Source organism: Balaenoptera acutorostrata, chromosome 10 (genome assembly GCF_949987535.1).
Source record: "Balaenoptera acutorostrata chromosome 10, mBalAcu1.1, whole genome shotgun sequence".
Taxonomy (NCBI): domain Eukaryota; kingdom Metazoa; phylum Chordata; class Mammalia; order Artiodactyla; family Balaenopteridae; genus Balaenoptera; species Balaenoptera acutorostrata.
The window spans coordinates 1,633,799-1,656,056 of record NC_080073.1 but is presented as its reverse complement, the minus strand read 5'-3'; the positions used below and the strand labels follow the sequence as shown (position 1 = coordinate 1,656,056).

Sequence of the window (22,258 nt, the reverse complement as noted above, 5' to 3'; positions counted from 1 at the left end):
TGTGGGCGACAACGGGCGACAGGGGCGCCTTGCCCCCCTTGCCCCTTCCAGAGCCCCGCTGTGGCCTCCACTGCAGCGCTCCCCCAAGGCAGGGCCCGGGGCATAGTCAGACCTCCCCAGTCCGCCCCCTTTGCCACAAAAGGGCCGCAGACCCCAGGGTCCCTCCCTGGCCAGGCAGGGTCCCAAGCTCAGCACAGAGTTGGGAACCAGCTGTTTCCACCAAGCAGCTGCCAGCGCCGTTGGTCTGGCCTTTAGGACAATCACATCATCGAAACTTGCCAAGTCAACAATGGCCTCCTCTGGAGGCCGGAGCGGGTGCTGAGCACTTACTGCGCGCTTTGCCCATCGCACAGCACCCGCGCCTCCCAACGGCCCTTCCCTTTTGAAGCATGGGAACTTGCAAAGAGCTCCCACTGTAGCTTAGTCAACAAATACTGACCCACCTCCCCTGGGTTCCAGGCCTTGGAAGGCGCAGGGACCAGACGCCTGGGCTCTGCTGCCTGCCCCGATGCCCCAGCCGTCCTCGCTGAGGGTGGGCCTGCCTTAAATGCAAGGTCCCCCGGCGCCCCATCACGGCCGAGGCCCTGCACGTCCCACCCTTGGTCTCTGCGCCTTCCCAGGTGCTGCCCCTTCCCTGGGAACTTGTCCCTGCCTGATGGGGGAGGGAGCCCCCGTCCTCAGCCACCTGCATGGGCCCCACTGCCCTCCCCTGTCTCAGGACTTCAGACCTGCCCACCCACTGGGTGCTGGATGCCTCCGGCGGCCCCCAGGCACCTTGCGAGGACCCGGGGTGCTCCGTGCGGCCTGGGAGGCATGGGAGCCGGGCAGCGCTGGGCCGGGACCGCCCTGCCTGCCAACCACACTGCGCTGTCACAGCCCCCAAAGCAGGAACCTGGCACCGCCAGCCACTTGGGTCCCCAGGCACCGTGGTTATGCCTGCGGTCACCCAAGCAGCCGGTCAGGAAACCCCTGGGGTCCTGGGGTTCTGGGATGGCAGCAAGGGTAGGTACAAGCCATCTCCTTCTACAGACGCTTGGTCCACCCTGAGCCATCCCAAACCCGCGACATACCTGCACGGGCATCCCCACCACCACACCTCTGGCCGCGCAGCTCCCACGCCAGCGCGTCCTTCCAACTCTTCACCGTCAAGGCCAAGCGGAGCCGTCTTCCTGTGGCCCCGTTTCTCCTTCCTTTGGGACCCCGCCGCGAGCTTCTCGCCGCTCGCAGGTTCCTGAGCATCTTCTGCCCGGCATTCGAGATGCCAGCTCCTTGAGGGCAGGGCGCGGGCGGTGACCGCTGGGTGGAGAAATCTATCCCTGCGGCTCCAGGACGGGGTAGAGCGGGCCGGGCCGGGCCCCTTCCCCACTCTGCTGGGTCCCGGGTTGCCCTCCCCACCCAAGAGGTCCCGGAGCCTGGGCCTTCGACTGAGTCCTTTTAGGAAAGCAGAGCAAGGGTGTTAATTGCCAGAGACTGGTTCCCATACTTGTTTTAAATTGATATTTAATTAAAAAGTTAATTATTAATTAGGCTTGTCGATTGCCTGCCCGCGGCCGGCTGGGAGAGGCTGGCTTGCAGGACACCCACCCTGAGTGCGTCTGCGAGTCTCTGTGCGCCCGGTCAGCGGCACCGTCTCTGTTCGCGTTAGTTCAGCCACGAATTTTGCTGCTGGGTCTCCTCCCAGCAGGCCCGGCTGGTTCAGGAGGGTGGGTGCTGCCCAGACCTAGGACTATAGCCTGGCACGGGCTCCCCATCTTACTTCTGCCCTGGGCTGCAGCTCAGGAATCTGCTGGGCTGCATCCTGGACGGCCCACGGATGCTGGTCACTCCTCGTGCTGAACGTGGACTTGGCCTCTTCCTCCCCAGGTCTGACCCCCATCCCGGGCCCCTTCTCAGGGGTGGTTCCCTCTGGCCAGCCTGTTGCCCACCCAGGGTGCGGGGAATCACCCAGAACTCCTCCCTCTCAGACTCTGCATCCTGTGGATTCTTCCCCTCCGCGCTCTCTGCCCTGCCCTGGGCTCAGCCCTCACAAGCCCCCTCTCCCGGGAGGAGGTGAGGAAGGTCTGGGGCGAGTGGCCCCTGCAGGGAACTTAGCAAGTGCCCAGGCCCTGAGGCAGCAGCCTCTGCTGAAGGAAGTGGGAAGGAGCTGTGGACAGGCCTGGGTCATCTCCGAGGTCTCTGTCCGCTCTCTGAGATGGGACAACGGAGCGGGAGGAAATCAAGAACTCAGCTGGGGCCTGTTGAGTGTGACACGCACGACAGTCAGCCGTGAGCTCTAGTTTAGGAGAAAGGTCAGGACCAGCGGTGAGAAATCAAGATGAATCAGCACATGCAATGGCATTTAAAGGCCTGAGAATGGACGAGATCAGCCAGGTGTCAGCAGAGATGGAGGACGTTCCAAGGACACTCAGAAGCCAGAGAGGAGGAGGAACTGGCAAGGAGAGTGGGGCGGCGTGGGCCCCGTCTCAGCTCACCCCCTCACCCCCTTCCGGACCAGTTAGGGTTCTCTGGTCACAAGGGACAGAAGTCAATCCCAGCTAATGCGAGTTAAACCCGGGAGGGACACTACTGAACGGGTACAGCTGGATCAAAGGAAAAAGAAATCCCAACACCTGTGGGGAAGGCCAGGAACCCGGGCAGCTCCGAATCGAGGGGTGGACTCTTCGGCTTGCTGCCGTCGGAACGGATCAGCCCTGACGGTGCTCCACCCTCGAGTGGAACCGCTCAGGTGTCCAGTGGCCCAGCACGTGCGGAGGAAGGTGGTCCATCATCGCCAACGGCATCGCCCTCAACTGCCACCACCACCACGTCCACTGTCACCCTGTTGCCACTGCCATCTCCAGAGACGCGTCATACTTCGTTTACTTACGCAGGAAGGGTTTGCGTGCCCGCTGGGCGGCAGCAAGAACGGTGGGCGTTGTCAACACCGTGACGAGCAGAGACCATTCCCGCCTGCAATGGGAATACAGTCTAGGGGGAGAGAGGCTTTACCAGTCACCACGGAAACGAAGACTGCAGCTCAGAGGGGCGCCACAGGGGCCAGGCCAGACGCGGGGAGAGCATCTAGGCGGACTGCCCCAGATGGGAAGGTGCGAGGAGGCTGCCCCAGAGCAGGCAGGCGAGGAGGGGTGGTGCATCAGGCTGAGGGGCTTGCGTGTGCAATGTGCCTGCAGCAGCAGGGGCGTGTGAGCACGGGGCGGGGGCGGGGCCTGGGAGGGGCAGTGTGGCGTGGACCAGAGCTCAAGGAGCGTGGGGTCTGGCATGGGTGCTGTCACCTGGATCTCAAGAGCAGTGGTGACACAGAAGGGTGTGAAGCAGGAGGGTGACATCGGTGTAGACTGTGCAAAGACCACGTGACAGCCGTGTGGCGAGAGGATGACAAGGGTCCAGCACGGTAGCTGGACCCTCGTGTCCTGCACGATGCTGCCTCAGACCAGGGACCATTTGACCACAAGGAGGTGACAACGGGAACAGAGCCACAGGCCCGCTGGCCGCACTCTAGTTCACATCACTCAGAAGCAGCTGATCTAAAAAGGAACAGCCTAGCCCTGGAGCCGTCCTGGGACATCCTGAGGGCTGGGGTCCAGTCCCGTGGATGCGGTGCTGGCCCCGTAACCGGAGCACAGCCAGAGGGCGGAGGAAGGAGGCCCGTCCGTCTCGATGTCACCCCCCTTGCAGAACTCCTGCTCCCTGCCCCACCACCTGAGGCTCGGCCAGATCCGAGGTCCTGGTTTGGGGGTGGGCGGGAGGACACAGCAGCTCTCCCATGAACGTGCAGTCACACCACGCCGGTGAGGGTCGGCTCGGACCTCTGTGAGAAGAGGGCCAGGGACGAGGGTCTCGGGGACTCGAAATTCTCTGGGGCTGCTCCTTGTACATCTGAACTGGTGACAGTGACAACGGGGCAGTTGCAGCAACCACGGCTCGACAGGGGCAAGGCAACTAAGGTCTCAGAGCCCTGGAGACGACCCGGTCGCCCCACCAGGCGAACCCAGAGCCGCAGAAGTGCTGGCCGAAGGTGAGGGAAATCCGGAAAGGGTGGTGGAGGCGGCTTCGGCTTCGGGACCACATGCAGCAGGAGGGGCTGCGGCCTGTCCCACTAACTCCTAGTTAAGGCCTGTCAGGGCTCCGGGCCGGCTCCCACCCTGAACCGGACCCTGGGCCACCCTGGGCCACAGAGGCCACGAGCGGAGCTGAGGTGGGTGAGGGGTGGACTGCAGGAACCGTGTCTTGGGTTTGATGCGCTGACCCTGGAGGGACTGCCCCTCCCAGGGCTGGCCGATTCCCGCAGAGTGTAACCCACTGGTCCCAGAGCGTGACTTTCAAATGCAAAGCAACCAGTCCAGAAGGCACAGCCCCAGCACCTCCTCTATCGGGTTCTCCCCCTTGGGCCACTGTCCTGCTGCCCGAGTCACCCAGGGTCAGGTACCCGGCAACTTGGGGCAGCCCGTCTCTCCCAGAGCCCATGAAATTACTCACACCAGCCAGTGGTCAGCCTGCTCGCCCTGCCTCGCCAGCCCTCCTGCAGAAACCGCAGCAAAGGCTCCTGTCCCCGGTTCCAGGCTCCCCCGCCTCCTGACCTCCCCGTGCTTTCCCACGTGGCTCGGCGTGGCATGGCGTGGCATGGCGTGGCATGGCGTGGCGTCCCCCTCCTCTGGGACTGTGCTTAGAAACGACCTTTCCAACGGCAGCCATCTCCTGATCTGTGGCCTTACTGAACCTCAAATTTTCCCTGAATACACGCTATTTTAAACTGTACTGGACGGCTCTGCGGCCCACCTCAAGTCCTCCTGGCCGAGCTCAGGCCAGCCACGGCTCTGTGGAGACCGGCCCATCTGTGCAGATGCCGGCTGATGGCCCAGCTCGCTCTTGCCCAGAGCTGCTCTGACCCAGCGCGAGGACGCCCACAGGACCTGCTGGGCACTTGTGCACAGGAACCCTAAAGTTTGAAGGCCGGTGGATAAGCCTCACCTTGTCCATGGGGTGGGATGGGAGCCTATGGCTATGTCCCCTTTTGTCCCTGGGGAGGGCGGTTCTCAGCACGTCCCTCGAGGTTTCTCAGATGGCCTTGGTGCAGTCTGTACCCCACTGACCGTGGATCCACAGCACCTCCTCTGGCTGGCTTTTCCCCTTGCCCGGCTTCATGCCCCCCACCCCGCCCCTGTTCCCTGGGACCACGTCCCTCAAATACTTCCTGCACGCAAACCCCATTTTTCAGGCAGATCCGAGGGCTGCCTTTCCCAAGGTCTGTGCTGAGATGAGGGAAGTCCTGTCTGCGGGGACTAAGGGCTCCTTCCATGGCCGTCCCCACGGGGCTCCTCCCTAGAAAGTGTGGTGACCACAACTGCTCCCTAGGGCTGTGAGACCCCAGAGGTTTATTGGTCAGGGTCCCAGCAGGAGAGAGGTGACACTCAAACCTCTCAGGTGGAAGGGTCTAATGAAGGGACTCTTTGGGGCGTGGTGACGTTACAGACAGCAGGACGCCATTGGCCCATGAGGATGAGCTCGCCCAGCCAGCCCTGGGGCTTCCAGAAGGTCTGACACACAACCAAGCCTGGGCCCACCTGAAATGTAGGGTCCTGAACAACCTCACGCCCGGGCAACCTCAGTCTGCCTGGCTCTTGGCTCTGGAACCTCATCATGTGCCCGTACAAACCTTACCTGCAGCACGTCCAGCCTGGGCAACCTTGGGCCTGTACCACCCCTGCCCAGGATCACCTCTTCCTGTGCCACTTCTCACTGCAGGCAGGGAAGGGGGTCCAGAGAGGGCACCCGTGTGGCCCCCAAAAGGTGCCAGCAGCTGGGACAAGACAGGCCCAGACCCCATGCCACCCTTGAGTCAGGCTGGGCCTGGGCCACCCCCCGTCTTAGCCCAGCGTGGGTCTTCCGCTCTGCCCGGCCAACCTGCACGGACCTTATCTTGGCCATCTATCGGGCCACCTGGACCAACCAGTTCTGCCAGAAACTGGATCTGGGCATAAAGGCCCCTCCCTGGCGGGGTGTGTGAGATAAACCCTCCACCTTCCACTGGTCTCTCCTGCTTGCCTGAGCCAGAGGGCCAGGGCCTGGGGTGGAGGTGCTGGGCTGCTGGTCTCCCCTCCCCTCCCCCACCGTCTCCTGTAACAGGCAAGGTTGAGTCTGTGCTGGGACTGACACTGACACCCCTCTCCCACCAACCTCCTAGGTCTGCCAGTCAAAACTTGGGCACTGGAGGGGGGTCGCTGGGGAGAACCAGGAGGCACCCAGGAAGAGGGGCTCATCTCCATTTGTAAAAATTGCCCTGACCCATCACATCAGGACACTGCTTCCCCTTCATGGGAGCCTCTGTCACGCGTGTCCCCAACGTGCCTGGCTTTATGCGCTCCTCAGACGGCCCTGGAGGGGTAGGTGTCGCGATGTTCCCACTTCCAGATGAGGAAAACTGAGGTCAGCCGCCCAAGGTTGCGCAGCCCAAGGTCACACATGGCAGGAACGCCCTTTAAAGATAAAGGCCTAGAAGTAAAATCACTGGACCAAAGCTCCCACGGAATTGCAAGCGCGATTTGGATTGACAAACTGGGTGCCAGCAGGGGTGCCCGCGGGGGGTGACTCCCCCGGGAGAGGAGCCCTGCCCACAGCGCCCTGCTGCCGGCCACTGGCTTTACCTGGGAGGCGGGAAGAGGGCTTGTTACTCTGGCTGCTTCTCTTGGACCCCAAGCATCAGGTCCACGCATGTTGGTCATTTCTGCACCTTCTGGCCTGAATTCCAGGCCTCTGTTCTTTGCAGGCAAAGACAAGGGCTGGGGGCCACGTTTCCGCTGCTCCCTGCCTTGGGCTCCTCACCCGCAAAGTGGGGAGAGAAGGTCCCAGGGAGGACGTGGTGACCCTGCGGGACGGACACCAGCTCCTCCAGGCCTGATTCCAGCCCAGGAATGTCTCTCCTCCCAGGCCTGGCCTCAGGCCTGACTCCTGACACCAGGCAGTAAATAACTTTCCATCTGATCACCTCTCTTGGTGAATCTTTTGCTCTGGGGAAAGTGGGCGTATCCCCAGGCAAGGCCCCACCCGCCTGCCTGCTGTAGGAGGGGCAGCTCTGGGAGGTGAGGGGGGGGGTCCTGGCATCTGGAGCATCTGTGCCTTTATCAAGAGCTCCCACCAAGCTGGGATGTTTACACCCTGTGTCATCAGCCTCCCCGCAGCCTTTGAGCCCAGAAGCTCATCCCAGTCACCTTCGCTGGTTTGGGCCCCGCCCTCAAAGCGCAGATGGGAAGGCTGAGGCCTGCGGGGGCAGCGATTGGGTGCCCACCACCCGCGGGGTCGACAGGGGTCGGGGATGTGGCCACAGAGGCCTGCTCCGCTGGTCCTGCTGGACTGGGTCCCGTCCGTGTGGGAGGGATGGGGGCTGTTCCCCAAATGTGCTCCGCACCCCGCAGGGGAGACCCGCAGGTCCTCCGCCTGGAATGCCAGGAGACAGGCCCAGAGACGCCCAGCCACTGGCGCGGGCCGCCCAGCACCAGGGAGATCCGGTTCCGGCCGGAGGACAAAGCGGGTCTGGGGCCGGCCCGGGCCCGCTTGGGGAGCGGGCGCCCCGGGTCAGCTGGGGAGCGGGCGCGCGCCGCCAGCGGGCATCTGCATGACAAAGCGCGGCGCCGGTGGGAGCGGCCGAGCGGAGCCCGCCCGCGGCCGCAGCTGCCCCGCTAAGCCGCCGCCCCGCGCCCGCCGCCCGCCCGGAGCTGGGGGCCCGCCCGGGAGCTGGGGGCGGGGGCGGCACGCGAGCCCGGCGCTCAGCTGTGTTTGCTCGGGGGGCGCGGCGCGGGGCGGCGGGGCTGCGGCGCGGGACAAAGGCCGGGTCTGACCGACCCCGCAGGTGGCGAGGGGGAGGGGAGGGCTGCGGCCCCCAGCCGCCCAGGCTCCCCCGGCGTCGCCTCCCCGGCCTGCGTTCCGGAGCTGCGTCCAGGCCCCTCCCCTGGACCCCGAGTTGACAAATGATGTCAGCATCCGTCCGTCCTAGCTGGCTGCGCACCACGGGCTGCCGCTGTCCTCACGGCCATCTACACTTGCCCCCTCCCACTCATGCATCCCCAACGGGGTGCCCGCGTCGTGTCCCCCATGGGCCTCTGCTCCCAGCCTCCTCCTCGGCTGCTTTCACTGCGCAGCCCCCCAGGTCCACATCTGCCCTGACCCAGCTTTCTCCACCTCCCCATCCTCCCATCTTCCAGGTGCCTCGACCAAACCTAGGCGTCTTTCTGACATCTCTCTGTGCTGGGTGGACCTTTGAAGTCCATCCAGAAGAGAGCCAACTGCTTCCAGCCCCACTGCTGCCCCTGGTCCAGCCCCCACGCCCTCTTGCCTGGACGGCTGCAGTAGCCTCCGTCCTGTGCTCCCCGCCTCTGCCCCAGCGGCCGCCAGAAGGATCCTGTGGAAACCAAAGGCAGACCTCAGGCCTCCGCACCCTCCCTTGGCTCTCACCCTACTCAGGGGAAAAGCTGAAGCCCTCACAGCCCCAGAGGCCCACCTCATCTCCTTCCAGCCCCGCCTCACCCCCCTCCCTGGCCCGAATCTCTCCACTTCAGCCATACCTGTCTCCTAGAGCAGCCAGGCCTTCAGGGCCTTTGCACTGGCTGTTGGTCCTGCTTCGATCACTTCACTCGATATCTATGTGCCTCACAACCTCACATCCTTCAGGCCTTTACGCCGATGCCCCCTCTTCAGTGAGGCCCTCCTTGGCCACCCCGTCTACAACATCAAGCCTTCCTGGCTCCCTTTCGGTCCTTCTGGCCACGTGACATTCCTATGCGGCACTCACTCACTTACTTGCTCATTTTCTGTCCCCTGTGGACGGTAAGAGGCACCAGGGCAGAGACTGTCTCTTTTGCCCGCTGTTACGACCCCCAAACCTAGCATTGACTCTGTTACACAGAGGTGTTCAGTAAACATTTGCTGAATGAATGAATAACTTAAAGCACTTACCCCTGCACAGCAGCCCTGCAAGGTAGGCCCTGTCGCCTCCGCTTCACAGGTGAAAGCACTGAAGCACAGAAAGAGCAAGCAACCTGCCCAGGGTCTCCGGACTAGGAAGCCTGGGAGGCAGGACTCAATTCCTAGCGAGGTCTCAAACTAGAGGCCCATACGCTGCTTTTGGCCCCCAGAAAGATCTTCTGTGGCTTGAACAGTTTCAGAAAAAGTTGAATCGGTTGTGGCCATTTAAAAAATCAAGAGGTTTTGTGCAAAAACCCAGACCGCCAGCTTTTCTTGGAGAATCGGAACCTCTGGCCACACTGGGTGCTCAGTCCCACAGGCGACCATGGGCTGGAGCTGGGCAGCAGTCGCCCCTCAGACAGGGTGTGGGCGACCCCACTTGCCTAGGCTCCGTCAGGCTGCTTCCCGCCCAGGCCCCTGTCCTGCGAGCTCCTCTGGGCCTCTGCCCTTCCGGGTCACTCTGCCTGGAATCCTGCCCCACGATTCTCTGCCTGGCTGCCTCCTCCTTGTCACTCAGGCAGGTCTTAGCCCAAAGGTCCCGTCCTCAGAGAAGCCCTCCCTGATTACGCTGGCTAATGATCATTATCTGAAATCACTTTATCCATCTCTGGTGCATGCTGTCCCCCTTCCCCAGCAGAATGGCAGGCCCGGGTCAGCCTTGCCACGCCTGTGCAGGAAGGACAGCACCCGCCCCTGCGGGCACCTGTTGATGGACCGAATGAACAAATGAATGAGGGGTTCTCCTTTAGCGCCGCTGGTTCTGGGCCCTTCCTGGGCGCCTTGTGGTCACATCTGTGCCCTGCCGCTCTCGGCAGGAGCTCACAGGTTGGGTGGCACGAGGTTGCGGGCCCCTTGCTCGCGGGACAGGCCTCAGTGGTTTCTGGTTCTGTGACCACCTTGAGGGGCTTGGGGAACCCTCTCTCACTTTGCCCCCAGCTCCCCAGGCTCTCGCCATGGACGCGGGGCCCCGAGTCTTCTGGGTCAGCACCAGGGTCGCCTCCTGGGGTTCCAGATGCAGCTCGGCCCCTGCCCGCCCACCAGCCTCGCTCCTGGTCAGGCCGTGTCGCCGGGGAGCCTTCAGGAGTAGAAGGGCCAGTGGTGGGCTGACTGGTGTGTAGGCTCGAGATCAGGCCTGGCTCTAGCCGCTTCTCCCTGTGTGACCTTGAGCAACTTCACTAGCCTCTCTGAGCCCGTTACCCGCTCTGTGAACCGGGACCCCTGTGGGACTTGAGACTTGTGCCAGTTCCTGGGCTCACACATGGCCGCCAGCACACAGTAGGTGCTCAGGACAACAGTGCCCCAACCCCGTGTGTGGATGGACGCCTGGAGCCCAGCCCATGACGATCAATCCTCCCTGCGGGCCAGCTGGCCAGCTGGGAGCCTGTGTGCTCACTTGTGTGCGGTCTTGGGTGACTTGGAACCACGTGTGTGAATGTGTGTGAGTGGACACGTGTGAGTGTGTGTGACGGTGGGGTCCAGGTGCCTGGAGTGGCCTGGCCAGTCCTCACCGGCCAAGGTGAAGTGGGTCGGAGCCGGCTCGCCCGCCCCTCCAGGTAGCCCTCGAGGCAGGAGTCTGCTGGGGCCCCCCGCTGACCGGGGCAGGCAGGTCAGCCTGAGCCAGAAGGGACGGGCTGGTGTGGGGGAGGGGAGCTGTACCCCAGGGCAGTCAGTTCCCAGGCCCGGCCCTGCCGGTCATGCTCCAGGTCCCGGGGCCAGCGCCCGGGGAGGGCGGCTGGACCCTGGCGTCGGGCACTGCAGCCCCGGCAGCCTCTCCTCTGACCATGCCACCGATGAGGCCCCGAGCGCTGGTCCCCACCCACCTCGTCCTCTACCTCAAGGCTGCAGCCCGGCCTCGCAGCTCCCACTTCAGCACTGCGTTCTGCACCCACGTGACTGTCCTCCCACCGGACTGGGGGACTGGTGAGGGCAGGGACCCTCTCATGGTCACGGCCGTGGGGAGGCAGGACGCCAAAGGCTCATTCAACTCACATCCAAACCTCCGTTGCTTGCTGATGGGATGCGTAGGCTGCGTGTGTGGAGATGTGGCCACTTGCACCCCCGGCGGCAGCCTCGGAAGCGGTCCTGGGCCCCCAGCTTTCAGACGGGCTTAGAGGGGCACACAGACTCCGCACCCAGCCACCACTCTCCACGTGAGAGCCACGTCCGAACTTCAGCCCCAGAACCGAAAGCATCTCCGCGGCCCCCTCCCGAGAGCCCAGGCTTGGCTGGCAGTGGGTGTCTGCTGTGCACCCTGTCTCTGCATAGCTCCTGAGGGCCTCAGGCCCACGCAGCAGAAAGAGCCCCACCCGCCTGGACCCGCACAGAAAACAGGCTCCGCAGGGGCCTGCGTATCCCCACTGGCCTCTCTAGGGCTGCTCGCCTGTGCAAGGCCTCCCTCGGCCTGTCTCAGGCCCGTCAGCGGGGAGCAAGCCAGAGACCCCAGGAAACGCTGTCCCCCTGCAGCTCCTCAGGACCCGGGAAGAGACCTGGAGGGGACGGCAGCCCTGGGCACAATGGACAGAGGGTCAGCAGAGGAGCGACAGCCCCAGGAGGCTGCCTGCCTGGCCCTGTTTCCAGAAGCATTGAGCCTGGCACAGAGGCACAGAGACGGAGACAGCAAAGCAGGGAGAGACGCTCCCACACACTCAGCTGCCGGCTGGGGATGGCACTGGGACTGGCTGCCGTGGTCTTCGCGGATCCGGACTCAGGGCGCCAACTGTTAACCCCCAGCCCAGACTGGCCTGAGTGGTCACCACCTGACTGCCCGGCGTGTGGCTGTGGTCGAGCGTGCACCTGCAGGGCTGGCGCGGGCAGTGGGCTCGGGACACACGTGGAAGGGTGGGAGCAGGTCACCGCCCGCCTCCGTGTGCGTGTCTGTCACCGTGTCCCTGCGCGAATGGGTGACGCTCAGCCACGCCGCGGCCTCCCGGATGGTGCTGCGGGGCTGCCCGAACCCCAGAGCTCTTGCGCGGCCGCGACCCCGGCCCTGGACCCTGAGTCGGGAGCCCGGGCTGCCCACCCGGGTGCTTTTGTCCGTTTCTGAAGTGACAAGAGACACACAAAAGGGCTTTTAATTAAATCAAAGGAAGGGGAAACGGGCCAGCCGGGCCGCTATTATGTTACCAAACGCGAAAACGAAAACTTATTTTTAAAGCTCTGGTATTAATTTGAGATTATTCAGATAGTTAATTAAAAGTGCAGCATGTGTTAAATATTATTTCAACAAAGATTATCATCAGGCCTCCATGTAATGCGATCCGTGGGCTTGGGGAGCTTTATGCAAATGCTCTGCGGCCAGAAGGAAGGGCCCGAAGCGCCGGGTGGCAGGCCACTCGCTCACCGCAGGGGTGGCCTTTGCAGACACAGACGGAATGGCAGCCGGGCCCCCCTGTCCGGGCCCTGGGTGAGCAGGGAGACCACCGGCCATCCTGGGCCTGCTGGCCAACGGCAGGATCCCCGAAAGTTGTCCAGATGGCACTTGGGCCTTCAGGGGACACGGGCCGCACTCCTGCAGGTGTGCGCGGGGTGTGGACGTGTGTGTTGGCAAGGCTGTCGCGAGACTGGTTGCACATGTGGCTGGGGTGTTGGCGGCGTGCGTTTGCGCTGGTTCATCCGTCTGTTACGCATGTACTCGTGCACGTGACACGCGTGTGTGCACCTGGGCATGGGGTGCGCGCCCACAGCTGGCCCCGAGCACGCCGTGTCACCTCTCGCTGCCTCAGTTTCTCCACCTGTAAATGGGGACCGTTACAGTCCAGGCCTCATGGGGAGGATCAGTGAGGGTCACGTGGCATAAGGCACAAGCCCTGTCCTGCACAAACAGCATGAGAGCCAACAAATCCAGCATGCGCGGAGTTTTAAGTTTACATACCCATGTTTAAAAAAAGTGAAATTAACTTTTATATTTTATTTAACCTGGTATGTCCAAAATATTGTCGTTTCAACATGTGATCCATGTAAAAACTGATGGCTGTGGTAGTTTGCATTTCGTTTTTCACACTAAGCCTTGGAGGTTGGTGTGTATTGGACCTGCAGGAACCTCCCGCCAGACCGGCCGCATTTCAGGTGGACGTTTCAGGTGGACCTCACAGCTCTGAGCCCCGAGGACGTGGGTGTCCCCCCCTGCGCCCTCGCTCGCCTGCGCTCCCTGGCCTCGGACGCGCGGGCCGCTCCTGCCCTCTGTCGGCGCCTGGCGGCAGTGCAGCGCCCACGGCTCGCCCCGCCCGGCCAGGCCAGATCTGTCCCTGACCCGCAGATGGCCACAGCACCCTGCCCACCGCCAGGCTCCATGGTACCATTTCCCACTGCGGGCTGCAGGGCAGATAGGAGGGCAGAGGCTCAGAGAGGACCGGTCATCCGCCCCGGGTCACGCAGCAGGACCGCAGGAGGGAGCCCAGCTGAGGTTGGAACCCAAGTGTTAAGACGCTTCTGTGGGTCCCACTGGGTTCCTATCCTGGCTCTGCCCCTCTTGGCTGTGATCCTCACAATTCCACAGCTGTAAGCGGGAGGGGGGACGGGGGGGACGCGACGGTAATCCCTCTGTTTAGGGTTGTGTGAGGATTAAGTAGGAAGACGTCTCTGAGGTTTTCAGCACATTCTGAGCACAGAATGTGCCCAGTAAATCCATCACGGTCACAGCACCATGACAGGACACGCCTGCCTCAGGGCCTTTGTACCTGCTCAGTCCCCCAGATCTAGGCTCAGACGGCTCCCCTCGTGAGGGAGGACCTCGCTGCCCATCCCCTCCTTGTCACCCTCAGAGCCTGTGTCACCGCCCAGCACGAGCCTGCGTGTTCCTGAAGTCTTCTTGTTTCTTGTCTGCCTCCCCCATTGGGAGGGCAGGGCCTTGCCGGTCTTGGCCACGGCCATCCCTGACCCGGCACAGTGCCTGGCCCTACGTAGGTGCCTGACGGAAAGAGCAAGAAAGCCGTGTCAGGAGGGGATGCAGCTTGGTGGTCACCAGGGAAGTTAGACGCTGCTTACCACACAGCCCAACATTCCACAACCAGGTGCTAACCCAAGAGAAATCGAGCTTAGGTCCACACAAAAATTCATCAGTGAGTGTTCGTAGCGGCATTATTCACAACTGCCCCACGCTGGAAACCCCCCAACTGTCCCCCAGCTGGTGAACATTCATGCAGAAGAATGTACCAGCAGCACAGGGAACCACCGTCCAGACGCTGGACGCGGGTGGACCCAGAGATGTAAATGTCGCCATGTGACACGTGACATTCTAGATGACACACAACTATAGGGACAGAAAACAGACCGGTGACTGCCAGGAGGGGTGCCACGGGCGCATGAAGGATCTGGAGGGGGACAACTTTTCTGTATTGTGACTGAATGTGTTTTTCAAAACTAGCAAAACTGTACATATGAAAGGGTAATTTTTTCTTTATGCAGCAAACAATGATTTTTAAAAATAGAGCTGTAGACTTTCACAGTCTCAGATCGACTCAGTCCCTACGGCTTTCTGGTCCCAATGGCGAGCTTTGATCCCCCAACCCGGGAAAGCAAAGGGGGGGCCGGCCCCCCGCCTCCTGAGCAGGGCGGGCAGGGGGTGTGCAGAGGCTCAGCTGCAGAGCCTGGAGAGTTCCAGCAGCTTCCCCCTCTCCTTGTTTCCCTCGCTGGTGTTGGCGGGAGTTCATTGTGTTGTGCTCTGTGCATTTTTCACATGTTTGAACTATTTCCTTAATAAACATGACAAATACTAAAATGATTTAAGACAAGAACAGCAGGATTCCCACTGCAGAATCCCACCAGCCTCTCCTGCAGCCCTGGGGGCTGAGAGCCACCACGGGTGGGCACAGAGGGCGGCCGGGACCAGGAGCCAGGCTGCGCGGGTGTTTCTGGGTGTCGCTCACCCCCTGCCACAGTTCCAAGCTCACTCTGCCCCTCAGCTCCGGGGGAGTGGGCGCTGTCTCCCCAGCAGGCAAGGCTCTGGCCAGAACCAAACGGTGTGGGGCTGCCACCCAGGATTGGCTGTGAGGTGGTGAGGACAGTCTTGGAGCCTCATTCACTTGTTAAACAATTTTATTGAGATACAATTTACATGCCATACAGCTCCCCGCTTAAAGTGTACAATTCAGTGGTTTTAGCGTATTTACAAAGTGGTGCAACCATTACCACAATCTAAGTTTAGAACATTTTGTCCCCAAAAAGGGAGGCACAGCCACTAGCAGTCAGTGCCATCCCACTAGGTCCCCCCCGCCCCTGGCAACCACAGAGGTACTCTCTACAATTATGGATTTACCTATCCTGGACACTTTTGTAGATGGAATTTTACCATCTATGACTTTGCTATCTTGCTTCTTTCACTGAACATAATGTTTCCGAGGTTCATCCATGTTGAGTCCGTATCCGTATTTCATCCTTTTGTTGGCTATGCATAGTCCTTTGCATGGTAGGACCGCATTTCATTTATCCATTCATCAGTTGATGGGCATTCGGGTCCTCTCCACTTTTTGACTGTCCCAACTCATGCTGCTCTGAACATTCGTGTGCAAGCTTTTGTGTGGACGTATGTTTTCAGTTCTCTTGGGTAAAGACCTAGGAGTGGAATTACTGGGTCATATGGTAACTTCATTGCTTAGTTTTTTTTAACAGCTTTATTGTGATATAACACACACCACACAATTCACTCATTTAAAGTGTATAATTCAATGGCTTTAGTATATTCACAGAGCTGTACATCCATCACCACAATCAATTTTAGATCATTTTCATTACCCCAAAAAGAATCCCTCCACCTCCTGACCGCCACCCTCTTCCTCTCATCTCCCAGCCCTAGGAAACCACCAGTCTCCCTTCTGTCTCTGTGGGTTTGCCTCTTCTGTGTAGTTCATACACGTGGAACCATACAATACGGCATCCTTTGCATCTGGCTTTTTCTACTCAGCACAATGTTTTCAAGGTTCATCCATGTAGCAAGCATCGGTACTGCATCCCTTTTTATTATTATTATATTATCACTGAATAATATTTCATTTAAATATTCCACGGAATAATATTCCAGGTAGCGTGTGGGTGCGCCCACCACTTTTTATCTGTTCATCAGTTGATAAACATTAGCGTTGTGTCCACTTTTGGGCAATAACTCTGTTTCACTTTTTAGGAAACACCCCAACAGTTCTCCCAGGTGGCTGCCACAGAGCATTTAGTGGGCATCTGCTGTGTTCCCCTTTCATTCATACCACTTTCCAGCAAGGCAGGTCCTAATAAGTCATTTTATTTTGCTGTGGCACAGAGAGGGTGAGACACTTGCTCCAGGCCTCATTGGATCCCAGGGCTGCTGAGAGAGGTGAGGTCTGGGAACCAGACACTTGGTTACGTGACCACTAGGTGCTGGTGGTCTGTGGAACCTGCAGGAAGGATCTGGACGCTGACTCTCCCAGGATAGAGGCCAGCCTATGATTCCCAGACATGGTGGCCAGGGCAGCAACTGTCCCCGCCCTCCTAGGCACCCCTCATCAGGGGACAGGCTGTTCCAAGCCGCCCCAAGGCCCTGGCAAGTGTGCAGGAAACTTTGGTCCAATCTTGGTCAAAGGAATCAATGAACTAATGAGCAAGATGCAGCAGCCACCAGCAGCCGGGGCATTTCAGGGCCCAGGGCCAGGGCAGGGAACCGAGGCTCTGGGCCCAGCTTCTCGGAGGTGCTGGTCAGGGGATGCCGCCTTGGAGGAGAGCCCTGGGGACAGAGGAGCTGCAGGTGCAGAGGGCAGACCTGGGACCCACCAGAGCGCCCGCAGAGACGGCCTGCACTGTGCTGGGCTGTCCTGGTGGCTGGCCCAGAGTTGCTGCTGGTCTCAGCTGTCATTCGGCCGGGATAGTGTGGAGGGACATCCCCGTGCCTGGAGGTATGTAGGCAGAGGCTGGACTTGGCGGATGCGGCAGCAGTGGAGGGGGGGCGGGGGGCGAGCCCGCCCAGCCCCAGGTGGACCAGGCACACAGGCCAGACGAAGTCCCTGCTCTGGAGCACGTGGTGTCGCAGGTGGGCAGGGGAGGAGCGGTCGGGGCTCTGGGGGGCAGCCGGCGCTCAGTCCCGTGGCGATGGAGACCTAGGCCAAGGCCACCAGGCCGTGGAGGACTGCGCCAGCCCCTCTGCTCATAAACCCACTCCCCCCACTCCCCACAGCCCGTGTGCCGGGCGAGGTCGTAGGTCACCCAGAGGCGGCCGTCAGGAAAGGCTGGCATAAGGCATGGCGGCCAGCTCCAGGCCGTTCACGACTAGGCAGGGAGCAGAGGCGGGAGTGCCGTGCGGCGGGTCTCAGGCTACACCCGGCCGAGAGCCCAAGTTCAAATTCTCGGCGATCCTGGAGGCCCTGCCCAGAGGTCACGCAGAACACAGCCCCGGAGCACTCAGGGAGTGTAGACAGGATTTCGGAAGACCACCGGTGGGACAGCCGGCACCCCCCGTCCTGTGCTCGGACCGCTGTCCCCCCGCGGCAGCAAGTGGCCCCAGCTGTGCTTGCTCAGAGGTTGTACGGGCCAGAAGAGCGGCCTGATTCCCCTCCCTGTGCCTGGGCCTCAGCGGGGTGTGGGCCTGGAGCGGGTGGACGAGGTGACGTGGCCTCACGGTGTGCCCTGCCGGGGGCGAGTCTGAGGATGCGACGCTGGCTCCCGGGGACACGGGCGTGGGTGGCCCCCTCTGGCCTCCCGGGACTCGGCAGGCCTCTCCGAGGGGCGGCCCTCAGTGGCTGGGCCTGGACAGGCCCCAGGGCTGTCACTTTCTGCGTGTGTGCCTGAGCTTGGGGTGCCCCCAGTGAGGGGTGCAGGGTCGCGGGGCCGTGGGGACCAGGCCAAAGAGGAGGGGACATCTCCTGGGCTCCAGCGTGTTTCCCTCCAGGGAAGCCCTGGGTGAGCTCCAGGCGGGGCGCCAGTAGCCGTGCCTGGGGGGAGGCTGGGGCTGAAGAAGGACCCACGGGGAAAAGGGAGTCGGGCCTTCCCACCGCCCCCCTCGGGGACTCTTCTGCCTCATCTACCGTGGCTGTCCGGGCCTCAGACGACACGAGGGCGCCGTGAGTCGTAAGCCTCACCCTCCAAGGGTACGGAGCAGGACAGCGGGAGCGCTCTGAAAGGGGCACCAGCACAGAGCCAGGAGCCCGAGGGGGACAGGCTGGGCCCCTCTGGGCCAGTGATGGGCACACAGGGGTCCTGGAGCCCCCAGAGGCTGCCCTCTCCCAGGGAGGCCGTGCGCCCAGGCCTGGAGGCTGCCCCATCTCGCGCCACCATCCCCCCCAGCCCACCTGCCAGGTTGAGCCCTCTTCCCAGCAGGGGCTGCTCTCTTGTGTGCAGTGAGGAAGGAAATTGCAAATTAATCTTTATTTCCATCTTGGAAGAAAACCTTAATTCTCTGCATGGAAATGATCCTCGTCATCCCAGGGAATCAATTATGGGCTTTAATTGCAGTCAGTCCTGGCCAATCAGAGTGGGGCCGGCCCCAGGGACCCTCTCTCTCCTCCCCATCTCTGGGGCCCTCCCCTGGGTGCACTCAGCTCTCGGGGTCTCCCTATCTCTCTCTCTACTTCTTTCTCTGTCTCTCTGGGCGTCTGTCTCGCTCTTTCTCTCCCGCTGTATGTCTCTGCCTGTCTCTCGCTGTCCCTGGCTCTGGCTCTGGCCACTCCCCACAGCACAGGGCTCAGGCAGGCACCCCAGCTCTGACGAGCCCCAAGGAACCTCCGCCTGCAACCTCTCTGGCCTCCGAGCTGCAGCTTCAAGGCTGGGGCTGAGGGGGTGAGTTATTGGCTCCTCCCTGCCCTCCGGGGTCTTCTCGGGAGTCACCTGCCATCCTGAACTCAGGCCTGCAGGTGACCTCAGGCTGGCCGTCCCTGGCCAGGCCCCGGCCCCCTGGCTTCGCTGTGTATGGCAGCTGCCCAGAGGCCCTGGAGAGGCTTCCGGCCCGGGCGGCTGGGGGGCGCCCTGCCCGGAACCGACAGCCTCAGTGTTTCCACCCGCGATGGGGGCACCCCCGGGACTGGGTCTCCTCCCACCACCTTCCGGCCACCGGGAGATGCTTGTCTGTCTTATCAGTGGCGCCCCGTGACTGACAACTGCTCCTCCTTATCAGCAGCCCACCCGGCTGTCTACAGGGTAGGGGCGGCCGTGGCCTGCCTGCATGTCCACACGCACCCAGACCCCCTGTTCCCCGGGCCAGCTCTGCGCCGGGACCTGCCCCACAGGGTTCCCCGTGCTGGGGGGCTGGGGCAGAGGACCAACCCCGCCCTCCTGCCTCAGTTTCCCTCTGCTCCCCTGACCTGCACTCCCACACCCTCCCCAGGGTGGGCCCACTGAGCCCCACCGAGTCAGGCAGGTGACCGCTGAGGGCCTGGGTGCGGGGCGGGTGCGTTCCCCTCGACCCCTGAACACTGAGAAGCGGAGAGATGCTGCCGATTGGAGGCCAGCGTCCCCTGTTGTCCGGCGCCACGTCTGATTAGGGAGCAAATTGCTCCATCTCACCCCACACCTGTTACACAACAGCCTGCCCACACCTGCCTGCCACCCAGAGGTGCCCGGCCCACTTCCGCTGGACCCTGCCCTGGGCTGAGCATCTCAAGCCACGTCCATCGTCCCCGGCTCGCACGTCCTCTCCTGCCCGGGGCCCTGATTTTCCTTCTCTCCAGCTTGGTCTCATGCACTCTGGTCTCCAGCCCACACCGCCCCGAGCCCCGGGTCCCGTGTCTCCCAGGGACTGCGGGGTTGGGCTCGGGAGGTCCAGCGAGCTCATCAAGGTGTCCCACACCCGCGCCCGCCGCGGGGCTCCCACCTCGCAGCCGACGTGTGACCGCGGGGAGGCTCGCCAGGTGTCCCGGGTCCCCTCCCTCTCGCTGCCTCGTGTGCCTCCCAGTGCCAAGGCAAGAGGCCACGTTGCGCCCCCCTCCCCCAGCCTTGGCTACGGCCCCTCCTCGCTGGCCACCTGCCTCACGCTCCTTCCCGCCGGCCTGTGCCCCCAGCAGGCCCTCGCCACGGGTATCTGAGCAGGACCCTCGTGATAAGGGTGTACGTGGGGTGCTGGTCAGGTTCGGGGGGGTGGTGGTGCTGACAGTCTAGGGACAGGGTAAGGAACTGGCTGAGAGGGGCAGGAACTGGGAGGGCCCAGGACGGGTCAGGGCCTGGCTCTGTGGCCCAGCTTTGGAAGCCTTGGGAAATCTGGGCTTCCAAGGGCTGCCTGGAGCTGCAGGGAAGGCCCGGTTCCTGCATCCTGCCGGCTCCACCCCCACCTTTCCGGGCCCTCAGGCGGCGCAAGGACAGGCCCCCAGAGACTGCAGGGGGTGTGGAGAGGGTGTGATCATACCTGGGGGGGTGGCAGGCGCCAGGGAGGACCGTGCAGGGAGGAGGGTGGGAGGGGGTGCCAACCGGACGCCACGGGCGCCCTTTGTGGGCGACAAGGCCCACAGACCCCGCGCCGCCCAGCTGCCCCTCCGACCTGCCCCCCTTGGCTGGCGGCACAAGCAAGGTCCACGCCTCAGGGTGTGGCAGGTGGGAGGACTGAACTGGGCCTGGAGCCAAGGTCATCTGTGCAGGACGAGCGAGAGATGGACGCGGAGACCCGGAGGTAGAGGCAGAGCGGGCGGGGCCCCGGCCCCCAGCCTCCCCCGGCTACGCGGCCCCTCCGAGGGCCCCGGTGGGCCCAGTGAATGCTGCTGTGACAGCCGTGCCAGACACAGGCGCCGCGCTGGTCACCTGCCTGACTCGGCGGGGCTCGGTGGGCCCACCCTGGGGAGGGGCGCGGAGGCCCCGGCCCGAGCAGCACGGGTGGCACTCAGCAGCTGGACGCCCGCCCTGTCCGGCGGTGACTGTGCGGGAAGCCTGGAGGCTGAGTCTGGGGGGTGTCCCTTGAGGGGCGAGGTGGGTGGCTGGCCCTCCCCAGGTTGGCCGGGGATCCCAGTGGGCCTTTATCTGGAGCCCAGCTGTGGCCGCAGGAAGTGGCCGTTTCTCTCTGCTGCACCGTCTCCCCACTGGACCCGGTGATAACAGTGGGGGGTTGAGCAATACCTCGTGGGTGCACGACCTCTGACCTGCTGGCCTGGGTGGGGGGTCCAGAGCTGCCCCCCCCCCCCCCCCCGCCGCGTCCAGCACACGGGAGGTGCTTGGTAAATGCCGAATGACCAGCTCTGGGCTTCTTCCGAACTCTGCCCCTGCCACCAAGGTCCACCCCCTGCGCCAAAGCCCCAAACCTCCCAAACGTCCTCTTCTTCCCCCCAGGCCTCAGCCTGTTCGGCCTCCTCTGCTTGGCTCCCGCTGGCCCACCACCGGCCAACCCTGGAGTCCTCCTCCAGCCCACGAGGTCCCCGCCCCCCGGGAGGCCCTGGGATTCGGCCAGGAGTGTCCAGTGCTGGTCGGAAGTCGGGGCGGGGGGGTGGGTCTCGAACGCTGATCGGACACACTCTCCCTGCCTCTGCCCTTCAAGGCCCTTCCAGGCCTCTTCTCGGCCCAGCCTCCCTCCACAGCTGCCCCCACTGCCTCCCCGCCCTGCCACAGGCCCTCAGCAGAGGGAACGGTGCTCCCGCAGCAGACCCCGCGAGCCCAGGGTCGGGGTCAACTGCCCCCAGGGAGCACCGCGCCCCATCCCCAGCATCCCCGCTGCCTGGCTGCCTCCCCGCAGTCAAGCCCTGGCACCGGCCGAGCTGCCGAATTAATGGCTCGACTCCGTTATCAGCCAGGCACTGATTACGCTTTTTAATCAGACCTGCCAGTGCGGGGGCCACTGGAGGCCCAGCCGGGGCTGGAGGGAGACTGGGGAGCCGTGACCTCGTCCCTCCTCTCGCAGGCCCCCCGACTCCGCACTCCCACCAGGGCCCTCACTCCTGCTGTCCCCTCTGCCGAAGCATCCCCCCCCCCGCCCCCGCCAAACTCCTACTCTCTCTTCAAGACCTTGCCCAGGTGGCCCCTTAGTGAGACGCTTCCTCACCCTAGTCATGACCATGGGGGACAGACACGGCTGAACTTGGAGCTGGGGGGCCATGGCCAGGACTGGCCTTAGCCCCCCAAAGGAAACCTGGAAATTCTATGCTCCGTGAGGAGGCTGGGGAGGCCTGAGGCCTGGATCACCTGAGGGTGAGCCGGCACTGAGAGGGTCCTGGGCCACCTCAAGGAAGCTCTGGGTCTGCGGAATGGGGGTGGTGAGCCCCACTCCCACCCCACCAGGTCCTGGGGAAGAGCGCCAAGGGACACACTGGCCCTGGACAAATGTGTGTGCCCACCCTGTGCACACTGGACCTGACACCCACCTCTTCACCAGACACCCAGCCTGACAAAGCCTCCGCAAATGAGACACACACACCCAGAGACCAAGATCCGTGTGCAT

The 22,258-nt window shown here is 62.7% G+C and overlaps 1 protein-coding gene across 1 annotated transcript in view; it reads right to left on the bottom strand.

Annotated features, from left to right (window-relative positions):
- Window positions 1–6,365: 6,365 nt before the first annotated feature.
- Window positions 6,366–22,258, bottom strand: part of EEFSEC (eukaryotic elongation factor, selenocysteine-tRNA specific) — a 175,733-nt gene continuing 159,840 nt past the window's right edge. The window contains exon 7 of the mRNA XM_057555194.1: window positions 6,366–6,473. Coding sequence (XP_057411177.1) covers window positions 6,454–6,473 — 20 coding nt within the window. The 3' untranslated portion in view covers window positions 6,366–6,453. The remainder of the gene's footprint in view (window positions 6,474–22,258) is intronic.